General features: G+C 35.2%; 1 protein-coding gene across 1 annotated transcript; it reads right to left on the bottom strand.

Moving 5' to 3' along the window:
- Positions 1–4,618: 4,618 nt before the first annotated feature.
- Positions 4,619–5,257, bottom strand: LOC121982896 (dCTP pyrophosphatase 1-like). Its single transcript, XM_042535912.1, has 2 exons — positions 5,114–5,257; positions 4,619–5,034 (listed from the first exon to the last, which is right to left on the bottom strand). Exons 1-2 carry the CDS (start codon positions 5,225–5,227, stop codon positions 4,759–4,761), a joined length of 390 nt encoding a protein of 129 aa, XP_042391846.1. The 5' UTR covers positions 5,228–5,257; the 3' UTR covers positions 4,619–4,758.
- Between the last annotated feature and the right edge of the window lie 15,647 nt (positions 5,258–20,904).

The following is a 20,904-nucleotide window of genomic DNA, read 5'->3' as shown; positions in this document are numbered from 1 at the left end:
ATATTAAAAAAATTAAGAAAAAAAGTTTTAGAAAAAATGAAAAAAAAAATTCTAGGGTTGTAAATAGAATATTAAAGAATATGTATTTTTACTAAAATTATTTTTCAAAGATATTAATTTTTAACAATTAATCCTCATTTTTGTAAAAAATAATTTGAAAACTTATTTTTAATTTTTGAAAAAATCCTGAATTTATTTGTCAATGTTAAACAAAAGTATTCTTATCATGAAAAAAATTATTTTTATTTTAACCAGATAAATATCTTCGAATAGAAATAGTCATTTTCAAATTTAAATACTTAAAAATAGATTTTAACTACAAAAAATCTTAATAATTTTTCTAACTATGAAAATATGATGTTTATATATAGAAAAATTAAGTTTTTAGACAAATCAATCCTTGAAAATTTTAAATTTTAAAAATACAATTTTCATTAAAAAATTTATAGAAAATTATTGAACCGTCAAAAATTTCTTAAATTTTTTCTAATGATACATAAAAAATTTAATTTTTACAAAAAAATTAAACAATAATTTAATTCGAAGATAAAGTATATGAAGCAATTAATTTAGCCAATGAAAAAAATTCAACTATAAAAAAAAATTCAAACATGCATATAAAAATTAACTCAATAGATTAGAACATATTTTAGGATCCAAAATAAATTATTGTTTACTAGATTAATTAAATATTTTTAGGAATATAATTTCTAGACACTTTACAATTTGACCTCTATGATTTTGTAAATATCAACTAAGTGTTCCATAATTTGTAAAATTTGAAATTCGTAAAAAAAAAAATAAATTTAAACATCCAAAATTCTTTTCTAATAATTCTATTTAATCTTTTAATTTTACATTTTTAGTTGGAATTTTATTAAAGTGTGCTAATGGGTATACATTAGCTTAAGTTAATTTTTAAGTCAATGTTATCCTTTTTTTAATTCACATACTTGGTTTGTAATTTGCATAAAAATCTAGATAACATCTTTATTGCATCATACATTTGGTTAGGAGGTAAAAAACATATCTTACTTACCATGTCGGACTCATAGTTTGACTTTCCTCCTTCATTGTTGTTTTCTTCTGAAGTAGCTTCTCCTTCATCGATGTTCTCTTCTTGGTGAATCGACATTTGTGCTAGTCCAACATACTCCTCAAGCTAGAACTCTTCTGATGATGACTCGTCCCACATTGCTTTGAGATTCCTATGTTTGGACTTTTTCGATCATTTGTCTTTATCTTTTTCTTTGCTCTTCAGTTTTGAACAGTTATCTTTGATGTATCCTTCATCATCATAGTTGTAGCATCATACTTTTCTTTTGTTCTGCAGAATCTTCTTAGCCTGTGACTTATCAAAACTATTAGATTTAAACAACTTTTTAAATTTCCCTATCATATACACTTCTTATTTTTTGTCGAGCGATGATTCTGAATTTGGCTTGATGTTTTTTTATTTTAGGGTGTTGTTGTTGTTTGACTTTTCTATATCTTTAAGACTTGCACATCGAGACTCATGAAGTTTGAAAGTTGAAAATAAATTTTCTAATGTACTTTCCTTGAGGTCCTTGGAGATATAGTAGAGATCTACTATAAATGTCCATGTCGATGTTCTCGGAAATGCATTTAAGGCATCCCTCAATGAATCCCGATTTGTTATCATTTCTTCAAGGTTGTTGAATTAGTGATTAGTTCCTTGATCTTTATGTACAGTTGAGCCACCTTTTCTCCTTCTTCCATCTGGAGGTTGGTTAGTCAATTTCGGAGCAAATCCCATCTTGCTAGTTTATCCTCCGAGGTCCCTTCGTGCAGCTCCAGGAATATCTCCCAGAGTTCTTTAGCTAAGTTGTTGGTGTCAATTTGATTTACTTCTTGGGCCAATAAAACGCTCAACAAATAAAACTTTGCATTATCGTTGGTGACAAAGTCAACCTGCTCCTTTTTGCCCCAGAGATGTTCTTCTTTTTCTTCTCCATGCTGATCTCTGGGTGCTACAAAACTATATTTCATTGTAAATAAAATATCAAAATCTCTTTTAAACTTTAGTGTATGAATGTTCGACCATCGTCTTGTTGCTTTAGTAGGTGGTTAGTCCTTCTAAGGCAAACCTTGTTCTGATACCAATTGTAAGTCTAGGTTAGCCTGCTAGAGGGGTGAATAGCCTACAATCAAAATTAGAACTTCTCTTGCTTCTAACTTAGCAAGAACAAACACATGTTAATTAAATAAAAAGTAATTAACATAAAAAAAAGTAAGAAAGGACTCTGAATTTACTTGGTTTAAATCAGGGAGGTTGCTAATCCAAGATAATGAAAGCTCCACTAAGATTTTCTTTGAAGAATGTGGAGTATCCTCTTACAAATGTTAAAAGGTCATAATGAACTACAGAAAATGAAATACAGTGTGTTGTACTGAACTTCGAGTAATAGGGCTTTATTTATAGCCTACTATTCGAATCTAGCTGTTTACTAATATGGCACTTCCCGGGCACTTGGACTCTGTCTGAGCGCTTGGACTCAGTCGAGTTGATTCACTATGCAATGGCCTTCTCTAATGGTTTTAGACTTCCCGGGTGTCTGGACCCAATCCGAGTACCTAGAGTTTGCTAAAGTGGACTCCATGCTGATCCTACTCGATCCGAGTGCTTGGAAACGACCAACTTATAATTGATTGTTTTCTCATCCAGTCGCTTGGGTAATACTCCGGACGTCCAGAGCTCTCACCCAAACTCAATTTCGGTCTTCTCCTTGAGCAAACTTCCTCCTGACTTCGCGTCACTCGGATGCGTCGTGCGCGTTCTTCTCATCCACTAGTGTACTCTTCCGCAACTTCTTGTCTCTCAAATGCACTGAACCTATCGACTCCTTTCCCATGTCATTCTTCTCGCTCGCTGTGTCTTCCACTTGACTTCTTGTGTTCCTAAGTTCTTGTACGCTTAGATACAAGACATCACATCTATAAAGCCTAACTTAAGCCCTAGGGCGTAGCACAGACGGTGGGCGCATGACATCTCTAGCGTAATGGCCAGGGGTCGATTCTCAAGAATTGACGACCTGGGGTTTACCCCACCATACGCTTGATGCCGGTGTACCTGCATATACCTCCCTCCATATCCGTGGGGCCGACACTAGGGGGGTTGTTAATGTAGCGGATCTACATTTTTATAAAGCTAACTTAACTTGGATGATTACATCAAAACGAACACGGGGTACTTACACATCCCTATCTGGAAATATTCCCGCTGCACATCCCTGTCATGTGCCCTTTATAAGTATCCCTAACACATCCCTCCTTGCTGGGTGGATGCCTAAACAGTTTCACTCGTAAGTGGTAATAGTTGTCTTAATGGGCGAATGGTTATGGAGCCATGGAAGGATAGTTTTGGTCGCATTGACAATTAATGGAAGCATGGCAACATGGGCAATTAATGGAAGGACGACGTGGGTAGTTAATGGAAGGAGGACATGAGTAATTACATGGGTAGTCAATGGAGGTAGGGGACGAAGTGGGTGATTGTAATGGGTGAGCTAGAATTCTAGTATAAATAGGGACGGGAGATAAGGAAGTACTCATTGTAACGTATTCTATGAGCATCAACATCAATTTTTCTATAATATCTCTAAAAATTACGATAAACTATTCACTTTATTAAATTTAAATAATCATTTTTATTACACATTATATCAACTATCCTAAAATTTCTATCATCTTTATTTTTTTAATTATTTTCTATTTTTTATATTATTTTCTCTCTCTTCTTGTGTAATATCTATTTTTCATTATCCAATCCAATCCAGTCCTTTTATTATGATATTTTATGATATTTTAATATTTAAGAAATGAATTTCATTCTCTAGAGAAGTACTATTTATGAAATCTAAATTTAGAAATAGATAGGTAGGATAGCTGATGTAAAAATTTTTTTTATCTAAAATATAAAATTTAAGATAAATTTTATATTTAAAAAAATTGACGTGGATGCTCTAAATCATCTATGCTTCCGCTTCTTCAATATATGCTAACTTAAGTATCAAAGGAGTTTGTCAGCCACCATCGGCACCTTCTACTATGACTCACCGTATATATGAAAAGGATATATAGCAAGGTAACTAGCTCTATCAGACAAAATCTACGTGGAGAACAGTAGGGCGGACCAAGAAGAATCCATCGAAACACATATATTTTGAGTTCTCATAACAAATATCCGGGATTTATTCGATAAAAAGAGAACATTTATGAAGATAACATTAATAAGAAAAAGAAAAGGTGATTGAGATGAAAAGGAGCCTGTGGAATCTTGTGTGATCATTGTGCTTTACCCTTTAGGCTATAAAAAAAATATATATGACAGTGAAACAACTTGCATTTGCAAGATAAAATAACAAAAAAAAGATTAGGAATGTTTTTAATGTAACTTAATTACTATAGATTATTTTAATTAATAATGAGAATAATTACTCTTTTTTTCTAGTGATCACCACAATAGTCACTAGAATCCACTCACAAATCTAATGGTGAGAGCTTCATCTATAACAAGGAAGGAGAAGGATGCCACTCGAAGTTGAAGGTAGAGAGAGGTGACTTACTGTTTGATGTGAATTCACACAATGTAGCCCAATCTTGAACCTTATATAAAGTAGCTAAGACATTTCTGAAACAGAACACAGACGTTGTTCCATCATACATCTTATTCTTCAGATACTCATGCATGGCTAGCTACTCATACAACAGATTCATAATCAAAAGACTCCATCAATTTCAGACCTGCTCCTCCTTCACTCCGCTGTTGGAACCCTCATGGCTTTCGACATCGCTAACGGGAGCAGGGTACTTGATGCCATTGAGTTTGATCTTCCTGAGGGCAGCTTTGCCCAGGTCCACTCCACACATGTCTGATAACCTCACGAGGTAGAGCAGCACATCGGAGAGCTCCTCCCCCAGGTGCTGCTTCTCCTCTTCCTCCCAGTCTGGGATTCCCCTCGCCACCTCACCTTTCCATTGAAAGATCTCTGCCAGCTCTCCAACCTCCCCAACCTACAAAAAGATCATAATTAAACAGAGAAGCTAGCTAGCTAATTAAAATGATACGAGCATTATATTAATGGTAGGTTACCAAAGCGAGGACGAGATTTCTCGGTGTGTGGTGCTGTTCCCAGTTTCTCACCCTCCCAAAATCTTCCAATTTCTTCCTTAACTCCTCCAGGGTTACACTTCCCCCTTCCGCCATGGCTGAGGGACAGAATTCCTTTGGCTGGCTGTGGTTAAGTTCAGGAGTGGTTTCGCTTTGCAAGTTTTATAGGGATGGATGAATGTTGATAATAGGAAAGTCTTTAATTATAATAATTTTATAAATTTTAAGTAATATTGTTATTTTAAACAACTCTTAGTTTATGTAATTAAATGATGCCAAGAAATAAATGAAAATTAAGAAGGTTGATTAATGGATTTAAAAATAAAATGGAAACATGCAAGCGAATTATGGTATGTAAAAATTTTAAGAAATGATTTCTTTGCATTTAAATAAAAATGACCTAATATAGGAAATTATTATTATTATTATTATTATTATTATTATTATTATTATAAAAAACGTAATTGAATTTAAAATATGTCTTATTTTTATTGTACACATAAATACATCACTATTAATTTAGACTAGAATTTTTAAAAAAATGGCTTAATTGGATTTTTTTTTTTATCAGATGTATTAGATTTAAGTAAGGTCGATTGATTCATGATAAAATTTTATATATTTAACATATTTAAATAATAACAAATCTAAACTGCAAATACGAGGAACTTTATTACAAACAAAAATATAAGGAGAAAAAAAAAATCAAATTCCATGTAAGAGTTCATTATTATATTCAAAAAGAAGAACTAAATTAAAATTTTAATTTCAGTTTTTTACTCATGGGCAAATCGAAATAAAATTTTAATATAATTTCAAATTAATTATAAATTAAATTATAAATCGAAAAAATAATTTAATAATAGTATTTTCTTTATTATGAATTGTTCCGAATAGTTAAATATTTATAAAATTTCATTAATTTTTTTTAATACTTGATTATATTGGACCACGTAGCTTTTTATAATTAGTAAATTATATTAATGCCCCGAGAGAAATGTACTAATTAGGAATTAGGATGTCTTAAATCTAAATACATTTGGACCTATATGAGCATATCCAATGCTATATGCTATTGCCATATGAGATAGACAGTCAACACCCTCTCCTATGAAGACGGTCAACATTCTCCTCGTCATACTCATCTCGTGTCGCATGTCTATTCAAGTGTGTGGCCTATAATCCCCTTGTTGATAATACATTGGAAAAAAAAAAACAAAAATATGCTCTCGTCTCTCGTCTCTCGTCTCTCGTCTCTCGTCTCTCGTCTCTCGTCTCTCGTCTCTCGTGTGACGCGACGGATATGTGTTACACCGGACAGGCTGGAGGCAATCTGGTTGAAAATGTGAATCAAATAAGGAACCGGAAAAAAAACACTCTAGTATATATAAATTTTTAGTTTTATATTATGAGTTTTTTAGTTTTATTATTAGTTTAGATTATGATGTGTACATTAATGTTATGAATATATATATATTGGGAGAGACTCTTTTGTATAAGTGGATATGCAGTGATGTAAATCTAGGATCTGGATTTATAGTAAACTAAGTTGATTTCTGGACAAGCATGATCTGCACTCGTCGAATAATGAACCAATGTAGGTAAAATTTGCCTAAGTGAATGAACCAACGTTTTATCACTTAAATCTCTTTTTACTACCTGTTCAAGTGTAATAAAAACATTAAACCCATTAATGACGATTCAGTAATGACTCGACAATAATGACTCATATTAAATCCATTAATGATAATTCCGTAAGTTTGACATTAAATTCATTAATGCTAATTCTGTAATGTCTCAACAATACTGATCAACATTAAATCTAGTATTGAATTGTTATAATTCGGTTATTCATTGCAACCAGAGGTGAACTCTCCTATATAAAGAGGCTAGATCTTGAGAAAAGAAAAAAGCAAAAGCAATAACAAAAGAATTCCTTTACCTTCATTCCCTAATTCTTTCCTCTCAGTCATACATCTGCTCAGCTGAACTATTTGTGATAACACTCTGGTGCATTCTCAGTTCGCTATAAACAACCAGTGTTTGGTTGTGTGTGTGGTGACCCGAGAGAATCTTAAAGTACATCCGGAGGTAGGGTGAATCTGTTTTAAGGAAACTTCATAAAAGCATGTCTCAGCATCTTTTGATCGGCAACTCCATCTTCCGACTTAGCGACTCAGCTTCTCGAGTTCTCTCGGTATCTCCCAACTTAGCAACTTGACTTCTCAACTCCATTTGACATCTCTCGACTCGGCGTCCACTTGGGAGTCTGCAGTTAATAGTTTACACTAGGGAGTCTCCACTCTGCACTCAGACTGGGCAGTAGACATACATTTTTCAGACAACTTACTAGCTCAGTTTGACTTTCAAGGCCTACAGCTTGAGATTATCTACTCAGATAATCTCAATATATAAATTGGAATTGATCTTGTGTAAATTTCAATTCTGCTAACTTCTCCTCTATCTTCGACTACAGATTATCTAATAATCTTGAAACAAACTCTATTCTGTTGAGATAACCATGAAAATAGTTGAGATGCAATAGGCTTAACATGTGAAGGTCTTCTCCGCCCCGATTGAAAATGTTTCAATCAACCACGAGGAAAGGCCAGCAAAGTTCACTAGGTTGAACTTCAAGAGATGACAGCAGAAAATGCTCTTCTACTTGACCAGACTCAATTTGACTAGGTACTTGATCGAGGACACACCCAAGCTTCCTAAGGATGCTGATATTTAGACAATTAATGCAGTAGAGGCATAGACTCATTCTGAATACCTATGTCGAAACTACATCCTCAACAGCTATACCGACTCGCTATACATTGTGTATAGTATGAAGAAAATGGCTAAGGAGCTGTGGAGGTCCTTGGACAAGAAGTACAAGACAGAGGATGCAGGGGCTAAGAAATTCATTGTGGGTTGATTCCTAAACTACAAGATGGTTGACTCAAAGATGATGATCAGCCGAGTTTAGGAGCTTCTGGTGATTCTGCATGAGAATCACTCAGAAGGCATGGTGCTAAGTAAAACCTTCTAGGTGGTAGCAATCATTGAGAATCTGCCTCTTAGCTAGAAGGACTTCAAGAACTACCTGAAGCACAAACGAAAGGAGATAAACTTGGAAGAACTCATTGTTAGACTTCGAATTGAGGAAGACAACAAGAGTTCCGGGAGAATCTATTCTCTCATACTACTGTAAAAGTCAACGTGGTCGAGTATGGTCAAAACTCTAAGTGGAAGAATTTCAAGTCTTCCAAGATGGGACCTAGAGGAGGGATAAACAAGAAAAAATTCTCTAGGAAGTGCTTCAATGGTGATAGAGGTAGTCATAAATCTTTGAAATGCAGAAAGCTGAAGAAGAAGAAACAGGCCAACCTAAACGAGAGACCAGAAATTGATGGCCTCTGTGTTGTGGTCTCTGAACTGAACCTAGTGAGTTCAAACACATGGCAATGATGGATTGATATCGATATCAAACTGCAACAAGGAGTTGCTCCATAATTTAATCAAACATGGAGTGAAACTGTTCATGGGAAATTAAGCAACCTTGGACATTATGGGCCAAGGAAAAGTGGTGCTGAAGCTAATCTCGAGCAAGAAATTAACTCTCAACAGTGTGTTGTATGTTCTGAAAATTTGAAAGAATCTAGTATCTAGATTATTGTTAAGTAAGCATGACTTCTGTATTATTTTTGAGTCAGACAAAGTTGTTCTATCCAAAAATGAAATATTTTTAGGAAAGAATTATGTAACTAATAGGCTGTTTAAGCTCAGTGTATTGATAATTATACCTAAGGTTAATAAAACTACAAAGTCATCAATTTATATGAATGAGCCTTTGTATTTGTGGCATGGTAGATTAGGACATGTTAACTACGATGTGTTACGTAGATTAATTAACATACAAAGCAAACCAACATTCCACCTTGATTCGAAATACAAATGTTAAATTTGTGTTGAAGCAAAATGACAAAGTCATCCTTTCAACATGTTGAAAGAAGCAGCAAATCACTCGGCTTAATCACACTGATGTGTGTGACCTAAAAGATAAACTGACACGTGGTGAGAATAAGTAATTCATCACTTTTGTAGATGATAACATAAAATACTGTTATGTGTATCTTCTCAAAAGTAAGGATGAAGCAATAGAGAAATTTGTTTTATATAAGAATGAGATAGAAAATCAACTTAATAAGAAGATTAAAGTGGTTTGAAGTGACCGAGCCGGTGAATATGTATCATTGTTCGTTGAGTTGTGTATTGAATATGAGATCAGACATGAAATAACAGTTTCTTATAAACCTCAACAAAATGAAATTGTTGAGTAAAAGAATTGTTGGGTCACTTCAGAGCTAGGGGGTGAATAGCTTCTCGCGCTCGTTCGCTTGCTTTGTAGATATTGATTTGCAACAGATATAATCAAAGCCAAGCTCTCTAATGCTAACACGTAGATTTAATTGGTATCCACCTCAAGAAGAGGCGACTAATCCAAGGATTCATACACTGAGTGTACTCTCCACTAAGAAAATAACTCCTTCTTGAAACAACCAGAGGTGGAGAAACCTCGTACAAGACTCTCAATATAAACAAGAAGAAATACAAGAAAAACCTTACAAGATTTACAACATAGATACTCTCTTCTTATTTGGAAATGTCTCTTGATACTTAGAAAGGCAGCAACACTTTACTCCAAGAATCTTCAAGAACCGGCAGCAAGAATTGGAGAAGAAGCGGAGAAGAACTTGTGTATGCACTATGGAGTTTGAACCTCGCTGTCGCCTTTATACTTCACGATCAAGAGCTCTCAATCGATTAGGCATGCTCCCAATCGATTGTCATGTCAGATCCTAGTGATCCTAGTCATCCAAAGCTCATAACCTGCGCAACGGTCATATCCCAATCGATTGGTCAATTGATTGGGGATACTTTGATCGATCTACCGATCGATTTAGAGTGCCTCTGTGCTCTCGTAGATAAATTTGGAATTGATTGACCGATCGATTCCATCTGCCTAGCGAACTTGCAAGAAAATAAGCCCCAATCGATTGACTGATCGATTAGAGTATTCCAATCAATCGGCTGATCAATTGGGGAGCACACTGTGATCTTCGTGAGTAACTTCCAATCGATCGCCTGATCGATTGGCCTAGCCCCAATCAATTGGCTGATTGATTGGGATATCCTTGCTTGTGAAGCTGTCCCAATCGATCAACTGATCGATCATGCTCTGATTCAATCGATCGGCTGATCAATTGGCCAACCCTAACTTGACTAACTCAATTCTAGGATCCCAAACCCAACATTTGGTCAATCATGACCTGTTGGGACTCACTCATGCCTAGCATCTGGTCAACCTTTACCTGTTGGGACTTTGTTACCAAGCATCTGGTCAATCCTTTGACCTATTTGGACCTTTCTAGCCGTGCCAAGTGTCTGGTCAACCTTGAGCTACTTGGACTTACCGTCTCATGCCAAGTGTCTAGTCCTCCATGACCCACTTCGACTTCCAAATACTAGGTTTTTGGTCACCCTAGACCCACCTGAATTTCCATATGTCTGGCTTCACTCACCAAGATTTTCTTACTGTCTAGCTTCACTCACTAAGACTTTCAAACTACCTAGCTTCACTCACCAGGACTTTCAAATTGTCTGGCTTCACTCATAAGGACTTTCCATCTGCCTGGCTTTACTCACCAGGACTTTCTAACCGCCTAGCTTCATTTACTAGGACTTTCCATTTGCCTAGCTTCACTCATTAGGACTTCTCATCTGCCTGGCTTCACTCACTAGGACTTTTCAACTGCCTAGCTTCACTCACTAAGACTTCCCAGTCAAGTATCCGATCAACCTTGACCTACTTGACTCTTTTTCACACCAAACTGGTCAAACATTGACCAGACAAATTGCTCCAACAATTTCCTCAAATATATGATTGCACCTGTAATCTCCATACATTGTCAAATATCAAAACTCAAACATCAAAACTCAAATTTAAGACAATTCAAGCTTAGTCAACGTGGTCAATCATGACCTAGGAAAATTGGACCAACACGAATTGCATTTTTAAAGATATGATGAATACTCTTCTACTGAGCTTTAGACTGTCAGAGTGCATGTGGGGAAAGTTGTGTTAATAGTTACTTACCTTTTAAATAAGGTGTTGTGAAAGAAAATAGATAAGAGTCTTTATAAGTTATGGAATGAAAGGCAATCGTCTTATAAATATTTATGAATATAGGGGTGTCTTGCCAAAGTTTTAGTGTCAAATCTGAAAAGTATTAAGATAGGACTAAAAACTATTGATTGCATATGTATTTGATATGTACGTAACAGCAGTGCATATCAATTTTTGGTGTTTGAGTCACAAATGTCGGTTGTCCATAAAAATTCAATAATAGAATCGAGAAATGTATCATTCTTTAAGAATGTATTTCCGTATAAAACCCAAAAGGAAGCAAGTCCCTCAAAATGGGTATTAGAAACACAAGAGTAATAAGAAGTTGATGAACCAGTTGAGGTTGAGCTCAGACAAAGTAAAAGACCTCGGGTTGAAAAATCCTACAGAACATATTTTATCACTTTCATATTGGAAAGTGAGCCCCAAAGTTATCAAAAGCAATAAGTTCATCTGATGGACCTCACTTGAAAGAGGTAATTATATCTAAGACAGACTCTATCTTGCAAAATCATACTTGGGAACTTATGGATCATCCTCTGAAAAGTAAACAAGTAGGTTGCAAGTGGATCTTCAAGAAGAAAATGAAATCAGATGGCAAAATTAATAAGTACAAGTCCATATTAGTAATTAATGGATATTGACAATGAGAAGATCTTGATTAATTTGATACATATTCTCCGGTGTCGAGAATAACTTCTATTAGAGTTTTGTTGGCTATTGTCGCTCTATAACAATTAGAAATACATCAAATGGATGTAAATACACCCTTTCTATATGGGAATTTAGAAGAGAAAATCTATATAGAATAACATGAAGCATTTTCTGTGCAGGATAAAAAAATAAGGTTTATAAATTGGTGAAATCATTATATGACTTGATATAAGCACCAAAGTAGTGGCATAAGAAATTTGACAATGTCATGAAGGAATATGGATTGAAAATCAATAATTGTGATAAATATGTCTAATGAAAGCCACATAGAATAACTATGTCATCTTGTGCCTACATGTAGATGACATACTTATTATTGGAAGTAATGATAAGATAATCAAATCCACTAAGAATATGTTAAACTCAAGATTTGACATGAAAGACATGAACCTAGCTGATGTGATTCTAAGAATTAAAATTTTTAGAATAATAAAAGGACTTATTCTTAGTCAGTCTCATTACGTGAATAAGATTCTTGAGAAATTCACCAAGGGTGATATTGCATTAACACAAATAATGATAGATACGAGTTAATATCTATCGAAGAATTGAGGAAAAAGTATATCTCAGATAGAGTACTCTGGATTAATTGGAAGTTTGATATATCTAATTAATTATGCACAACCAAATTTAGTTTACATAGTAAGTAAACTGAGTAGATATACAAGTAATCCCGGTGTTGAGCACTAGAAAGGAATAACAAGAGTACTAAGGTACTTAAAGTATACTCATGATTATGGATTGTATTATATGAGATATTCTGCTATAATCGAAGGATACAGCTATGCGAGTTGGATATTGGACATAAAAGATTCTAAGTCTATAAGTGAATATGTGTTGACTCTGGAAAGTGCATTTCATGAAAATCTTCTAAGTAAACCATGATAACTAGATCCATGGTGGAATCATAGTTTGTAACTTTTGACAAATATGGTGAAGAGGCTGAATGAATATAATAATTCTTAAAAGATGTTCCTGGATAGCCGAATAAGTGCCAACAATTTGTATATAATGCAATAGTCAATCAGCAATTAGTCGGATACAAAGTGATCTGTATAATGGTAAGTCTGCACATATACGTCGTAGACATAATACCATTCAATAACTACTCTCAACGAGAGTTATCACTATTGACTATGTGAAGTCAAAGGATAACTTATCATATCCGTTAACTAAAGGGTTAAACAGAGAGTTAGTTGTAAGTTCATTATGAGGATTGAGCTTGATGTCGAAGATAAATGTTGGTGTAAAGGAAATCCAACCTATGCAGATCAAGAACTAGGTTCAAAGGGACGACCTAATTGCATCGACAAAGTTACTCATTATAGGGGAGCGACCTAATAGATCAGTAAAGGATGGAGGTTAAGCACACGACTTTTAATGATCAAGTAAAGTAATGTGAAATACTCTTAAAAGATTATTTATGTGAAAAAGAAGTGGAGTGGGGTCACTTCAAAGAGAATTGGATGTACAATTCTTAGAGTTTCTCACAGAACAAGCGTGGCGTGTTCATGGATAAGAACAGATACACTCATGAGAATTGAGTTGTATCAGGGAGAGTCATGGGTAAGATATGTCAATGCTTATACAGACAGCAAAATAATTCAAGGATATTGTATCTATTGTTAGCTAGTAAGCAAACAAGATCATCACAAGAAAAGGTTCAAAAGGTAAAACCTACTTATCATATACTGGTCTCAACTACTTAATACTATCACATACCATGTTTTCCATTTATGTGAGGGATTATTGAAAATGTGAATGGAATAAAGAGGTGGAGAAGAAAAGACTATATTGTGCATAGGTTTTTAGTCCTACATTAGGAGTCTCTTAGCTTTATTTTTAGTTTAGATTATGGCACATGCATTGATGTTGTGAACATATGCATGGGGAGATACTCTCTCTTATGTGTGAGTGCAGAGGGGGGGGGGGTGTAAATTCAAGGCCTGAATTTGCACTGAACCAAGTTAATACGTGGGTGAGCACGATCTGCACGTGTCGAATGTTGGACTGATCGAGGTAAATTTGCGCAAGTGAATGAATCAATAGTTTGTCACCTGAATCTCTTTTTGCTACCTCCTCAACAATGTAACTAAAATATTAAACTAACTAATGATAATTATTTAACGTCTTGGCAATAATAACTGCCATTAATCCATTAATGGTGATTTTGTTACATCTCAACAATAATGACCGACATTAAATCCAACATTGAATGGTCATAACTCGGTCATTCATTACAGCCAGGGTGAGCCCTCTTATACAAGGAGGCTAGATCTTAAACAAAAAAAAGAAGCGAAAGTAATAACAAAAGAATTCCTCCACCTTTGTTTCCTAATTCTTTCCTCTTAGTCGTGCATTTACTCGCCTGAATTACTCGTGATAGTACTTAGGTGCATTCTCAGTTTACCATGAAAAATCAGTGCTTGGTTGTATGTGTGGTTCTATCATTGTATCTTGGGAAACAGACGTCCCGAGAGAACCCTCGAAGTACAATCGGAGGTGGGGCAAATCTATTTCATGGAAACTGCTTGAAAGTAGGCCTCAACATCTTCGGATCAGCAACTCTATCTTCTGACTCAGCGACTCAGCTTCCTGAATCCTCTCGTCATCTCCCAACTCGATGACTCAACTTCCTAACTCCTCTTGGCATCTCCTAACTCGGCATCCCCTCGAGAGTCTACACTTGACAATCTGCACTCAGAAGCTTCCACTCTGCATTCAAACTATGTAGTATGCAACCATCTTCCATACAACCTAGTAGCTTGGCCTAACTTTCAAGGCCGACAACTTGAAATTATCTGCTCAAGTCTTCTCAACAGATAAATTAAAATTAATTTTATGTAATTTCAATTCAACTAAACTTTCCCTCTATCTTCGGCAATAGATTGTCCAACAGATCTTTAGTCTATAGTTGCTCATGAGTTAGCAACTAGAGCACGCAGTTGTGTTTAACATTATGCGTAGATGCTAAACTATAGAAACCCATGTTTGTTGTGCTCGTGGTTTGAAGAAATCATACTCCCACAAAGTGCCTCGCTTGTCCTCCATATACCATGTGTCAAAATAGATAAGTAACCAGCTGCTCTACTATATTTTGTTGGTGCAGCGGGGTCGACAAGAGGGGAGGGGTGAATTGCCTGCAAAATAAGAATACCCTCCTCAAACTTTCAACTCTAAAATTATAGCAACAATAATAAGAAAATAAAGTAAAGCAGAATAATAGAAAAGAAAGAAGACTCGGCGATTTTGACTTGGTTACAACTAAAAAGGTTGTTAATCCAAGGCGGTTGGAAAGCGCACTAGAAAAGTCTCCTTCTCTGAATGTGGAGAAGCCTTTTACACACTAAAAGCTTTTACAAGTTGCTAGGAAGTTGTTACAGAGTTGATTGATTAATTTCCTAGCTCCAGGGGCCTTTATATAGTTCCTGGAAATCTTATCCCGAGTGTTGAAGGCGCCTCCAAGCAGCTTGACCGGATAAAGCTCTATCCGGTTGCAAACGGTCACGAAGATTGGGTCTGAGGCGCCTCTAATGCCCTTGAAGGTGCCTCAGACTAGTCTGAGGCTCCTTCAAGGTGATGGAGGCGCCTTCAATGTTGAGGGCACCCTCAATGATGTTGAGGGTGCCTTCAACCTGCATGGTATAAATACTGCCTTCAACCTGCATGGTATAAATAGCTTTCAACTTCTCTTTTTCCTCTTCTTTCGAAGCTCCGATCGCTTGGGTGATTTCGGCCAACTGAAATAGGGCTCACCCGACCCCAATTTCTGGCTTTCTCCTCGAGCAGACTTCCGACCCAGTTCTCGCCCCTCGAACACTGTGCTCATTCTTCTCATCCATCGGTGTACTCTTCCACAGCTCTTTCGTCCTTCGGACGCACTGAGCCCGTCGGCTCCCTTCCCATGTCGTCCTTCTCGCTAGTTGCGTCTTCCGCTCGACTTCCTGCGCTCCTAAGTTCCTGTACACTTAGACACAGGGATCAAATAACAAGCAGGACCTAACCTAACTTGGTTGATCACATCAAAACACCCACGGGATCCAACAAATTTGATCTACTCAAGATGGTGTCCCAAACCTAGAGTAGATGCTTGACAAGGGGAGAGTTTAATGTCTTCATGTTTCATGTCCATAGGCCAACTTGGCCCAAATATGTGTGGTGGATCCATTGTACCTAAAGGGTGTCATTCTTCTGTTGGATGTTCCACAAGATCCAAGTAAATAATGCTGAGTTCAAAGAACACAAATCATATCCCCCTTCTTTTTTCGTAAGACACATAGTGGCCCATGAGATAGGAGGTTGTTTCGACATCTAAATAAATGATCTATAAATGGAGTATATCTTGCCCACTATGCCACTAGGAATTTATAGAATGGAAAACCAAAAATGAAGGATTAAGTCCACATTAGTGGGCTTAAATCTGCATAGTGTGAGCTTACACTTGATTAACACACATACAACTAATTATCATTAATTAAACTAAACCCTAATTAAGTGATCTAATGCTTTCTACATGAAGGGGGTTTATGATATTGTATGTGGATTTAATGTATAGATCTATTAACCCAATTTATTAATATTAATGGGTTGTTAATGATGTATAAGCTTTATGTGGATGGTCCCTATAGGGTGAGATTGATATATAAGGGAAGAAGCTCATTGATTAGGGCATGATCTTTGAATTTGAGATTAAATAGAGCTTCTTCATCTTCCTCCTCTCTTCCCCATTGAGAAGGAATACAGATTGTCGTCCATTCATGTAGAAGACCACTCCATGCTTGTAGGATCTCTGGTGATAAGTGAAATCAATGGCTCTTGTGATAGATTCAGGTTTGCCAATTATTAGCCATTATTTCAGTTTTCAATATTGCCTTAAAGCTTGATGATAGCTAGATCATGTTGTAGATACATCATATGGTTTGTTTTCGATGTATCGCTATTCCTTTCAATTGGTATCAGAGCTTAGGATTAGCATATTATCAATTTTTAAGACAAGGATTATTTTTAATGATTTAGAAATATATATCATTTTTTATATTCAATTCCATATGTATGAGAGAAATTAATGTATATCTGTTGAATGTAGTATAGATAGGTTAGGATTTAACCTATGAATCAAGTTTTCTCATTATCTATGATGAACACAATTAACAATGTGATTTTAGGATTTTTGAGTTGAAAAATCACATATAAAAAAAAAAATCAAGTTTTCTAATATCAATCGATTGGTGATTAAGTGCGAATTTTGGTATAGAATGTTCCAAAGTCGATTGGGCGATCAATTGGTGTTCACCAATCAATTGTCACAAGAACTAATCAATTGCAAAACCTGGGTTATGCATAGAAGGGTCTGGAATAGATTGGGTGATCGATTGGTGTTCACCAATCAACTACCATGAGGAGCCAATCAATTGGAGAACCCTAGGTCAGATACAGAAAGTTATAGAATCGATTGGGTTGATCGATTATATAATAGCAATCAATTGCCAAAAATCATTGACCAATTATGATTTATTTGTTTGTCCACAGAAGGTTTCTAAATCAATTGGTGGATCAATTGGTGTTCACCAATGGATTGGGTCAATCGAACTTACGAATAGTAATCTTCAAAATCGATCAGGGAACTCAAATATTGTGTACCAATCGATTTCCATTAGTGGTCAATTGATTGACATGCCCTGGAAATGGGACATAAGGTGTATCAATTGATTGCGGCTTGTTAGCAATCGATTGAGCAATGTGTTAATCATCAATAGATTGATAACTAAATTTAGCTCAGTTTTCAATAGTCATTCTTTGTTGTATTCTTCTTTCTTTTACTACTTAGTCAAAACTATACATCGCTAAAGTGAAAACTATTGAGGAGGCTAGGAGTATTAGATAGAGGGATGTATATCCATGCTAAGGTGGATTGACCTAAAGGAAAATCATTCTTATGCTGGATATATATTAAAGGAAGCTCACAAGTCAAGTTTAGCTTTTAAGTTATGCACATAGTATGTTAACCCAAAGAAAGAGACAATATATGGATGATTAGAAGTGTTGTAAGTGGTGTTAAAAAAATATAAGCTAACTAAGGAAACCCATGAATAAAGTATTATGCACATAATTGTCGGCCCAAAGGAAGGTGAGTTATGTAGCAAATGAACAATATCTACATTCTTACTAGCATGAACTTTAGACAATGAAAAGAGAATATAATAGTACTTTTAGGTTATATGGATCTAGACTTTGCATTTAGGTTTGATCGTCCTATACCTTTAATTAGTGATTCCACTGTGGATCAAAAGATGATCTATGACAAGTAAGAGCAATCAAATCACATGACTCTAATGATCATGAAGATGTTCATTCTGAAATCACTTAAAGGTTGGATTATTGAGAAAGAAGATGCTAAAACCTTCATTAAGGAGTTAGCCAACAGTTTATTTAGGAAATAATGTATTTTTGAATTTAAAAAATACATTTGTAGTGTCATCATTTAGACGAAACTTAATTTCTATTTTATGTTTCAACAAATTTGGACACACTTATTCATTTGGAAATGGAAAGTTTAATATTTTTTAAAATTCTATTTTGTGTGATATTGATTCCTTAATTGACAAACTATACATATTGGACACCAAAACTCATATAAATAATATTATGATGCTTAATATAGGTGTGAAGCGTAGTGTGATGAATGAGAATTCATCCGTGTTATGGCATAGGATGATAAGCATTTAGGGCACATATCTAAATAATGTCTAGAAAGATTAATGTCACTAAGAATTCTCACTTCCCTTGATATGTCAAATTTTGGAATCTACATTGAGTGTACCAAGGAAAAAATGACTAACAAAAGTAATAAAGGTTCAAGACAGAATAATGATGTCTTAGAACTCATACATATGAATAGATGTGGATAATTCCCTAAAACTTCTTAGAACAAAAAAGAATACTTAATAAACTTTATAGATGACTATTCCCGATACGGATACTTGTACCTTATTCATGAGAAGTCACAATCCCTAGACATGTTCAAAACCTTTAAAATTGAAGTTGCAAATCAATTTGACAAGAAGATTAAGGCTGTAAGATCAGACTATGGTGGTGAATATTGTTTGTGCAGTTGGCACTAATGATCAAACCTAAATTTTGATGAATGACAAATGGATTAAAGCTAAAGGTGTTGTGATCTAACCTTTCTACCAAGTGTGTAGGACTTAACTGGTCTGACACTTGTTGGTTGGTTCTAGGAAGATCGTACCGGTTCCACTGTACAAAAATTTTGTACAAGTGTTGAACCTTTCCTAAACAACCTATTGTGTTCTTTAGAAGTTAAATTAGGAATCGCAGACGGAACTTAACATCATTGATTCCAAATTTAACTTATCTGTTCTTAATGATTTAGATTCGGATCGCAAGCGGAACTTAACACTATTGATCCAAATCCACCTATATTATAAATTCAATTAAATATTAATTTCCAAAATTGACTTCTAGGATTGCATGACGAGGCACATGGCCTTCTTGGGTATGGGAGCTTCCACCACCGTTTAGACAAAGCCTTTTAAGGAAAGCTAATATTTAATTTTCTTATATAACTCTAGGTCTAACTAAAAGGAACAATCGAATCACAAATTCGGAAAATAAAGAAAAACACAAACACGAATTACTATTTCGAAAAACTAGATCTAATGCCTCTTATGTTTGGAATTCATACAAAGAAAAATAACTAGCATGATACGGAAAATAATTGCTAATTATACCTATTCTTGCAAGCTAATGACCTCGAGATCTTCTTCCGTATTCCTCGCCTCGCCTTGGACGTCGTGTGGGCGACGATCCTCCAAGATGAACACCACCCAAAGCCTTCTTCTTCTTCTTCTAATTTTTGGACACCACCACCACAAAAGAAAAGAGAGCAAAGGGAAAGGGAGAAGAGAGAGGTCGGCCACACCAAGAGAACCACAAAGCAAGAGAATAAGAGTTGTATCTCATGAGGCCTCCTCACCCCTTCTTTTATATTACTTGTCCAAGGCAAATAAGGGAAGAATTTTTACAAAAATTAAAATCTTCCTCTTGTTTTTCCTTTTCCCTTTTTATTTTTCCTTTTCTTTCCTCTTGATTGAATCAATCACCAAATCATTGGATGATGATTTTTTTTTTTTATTTTTATTTGGCCGACCCCCTTGCTTGGGCACCAAGCAAGGGTGGTCGGCCCCCTTAAAGAGTAAGGAAATTTTTTTTTTAGAAAATTTTACAAGAAGAAATCCTCTTATAAAATTTTACAAGCTCTCTTTCCTAAAGTGGATGTTAAAAAGGAAAGTTTTAAAAAATTAGAACCATGTTTTAAAATTTAAAACTTCTCTTCAAAAATTTCCTTTTTAAACATGAATAGAAAATTTTAATTTTTAAAACTTCTCTTCTTTTTTTCTAAAACCATGAGGATGGTTAAAAAAAGGAAAGTTTTAAAACTTTTAAAACTCTCTATTAAACCATGCGGCCTAATTCAAATAAGGAAAGTTTTAAAAATTAAAATCTCTCTTTTAAAACTTATAGTTTTTTACAAAGAGAAGATTTTAAAAATTCAAAACACCCCTCTTATTTGATTTTATTTTGGCCGTCCCCTACTTGCTCGGTCACCAAGCAAGAGGGTCGGCCCTCTTAATGAGATGGTGGTCGACCATTGCTTGGTCACCAAGCAATGGGTCAGTCTCATTTCTTGGACACCAAGAAGGGCTTTTAATGAGTGGTTTATAAGGTACTAATGAGGCTACAATAGGGACCTAGAGGAGAAATTGGTTTTGGCCTTCTGATGAGCTTGAGTATCTCGTGTTCGCCCCGAACACACAACTCAAGTTCATCAACAATAACTCATTCCACTAGAGAGTTATTGTTG

Source organism: Zingiber officinale, chromosome 5A (assembly GCF_018446385.1).
Source record: "Zingiber officinale cultivar Zhangliang chromosome 5A, Zo_v1.1, whole genome shotgun sequence".
NCBI classification, from domain to species: Eukaryota; Viridiplantae; Streptophyta; class Magnoliopsida; order Zingiberales; family Zingiberaceae; genus Zingiber; species Zingiber officinale.
This window is presented reverse-complemented; position numbering and strand designations above follow the sequence as displayed.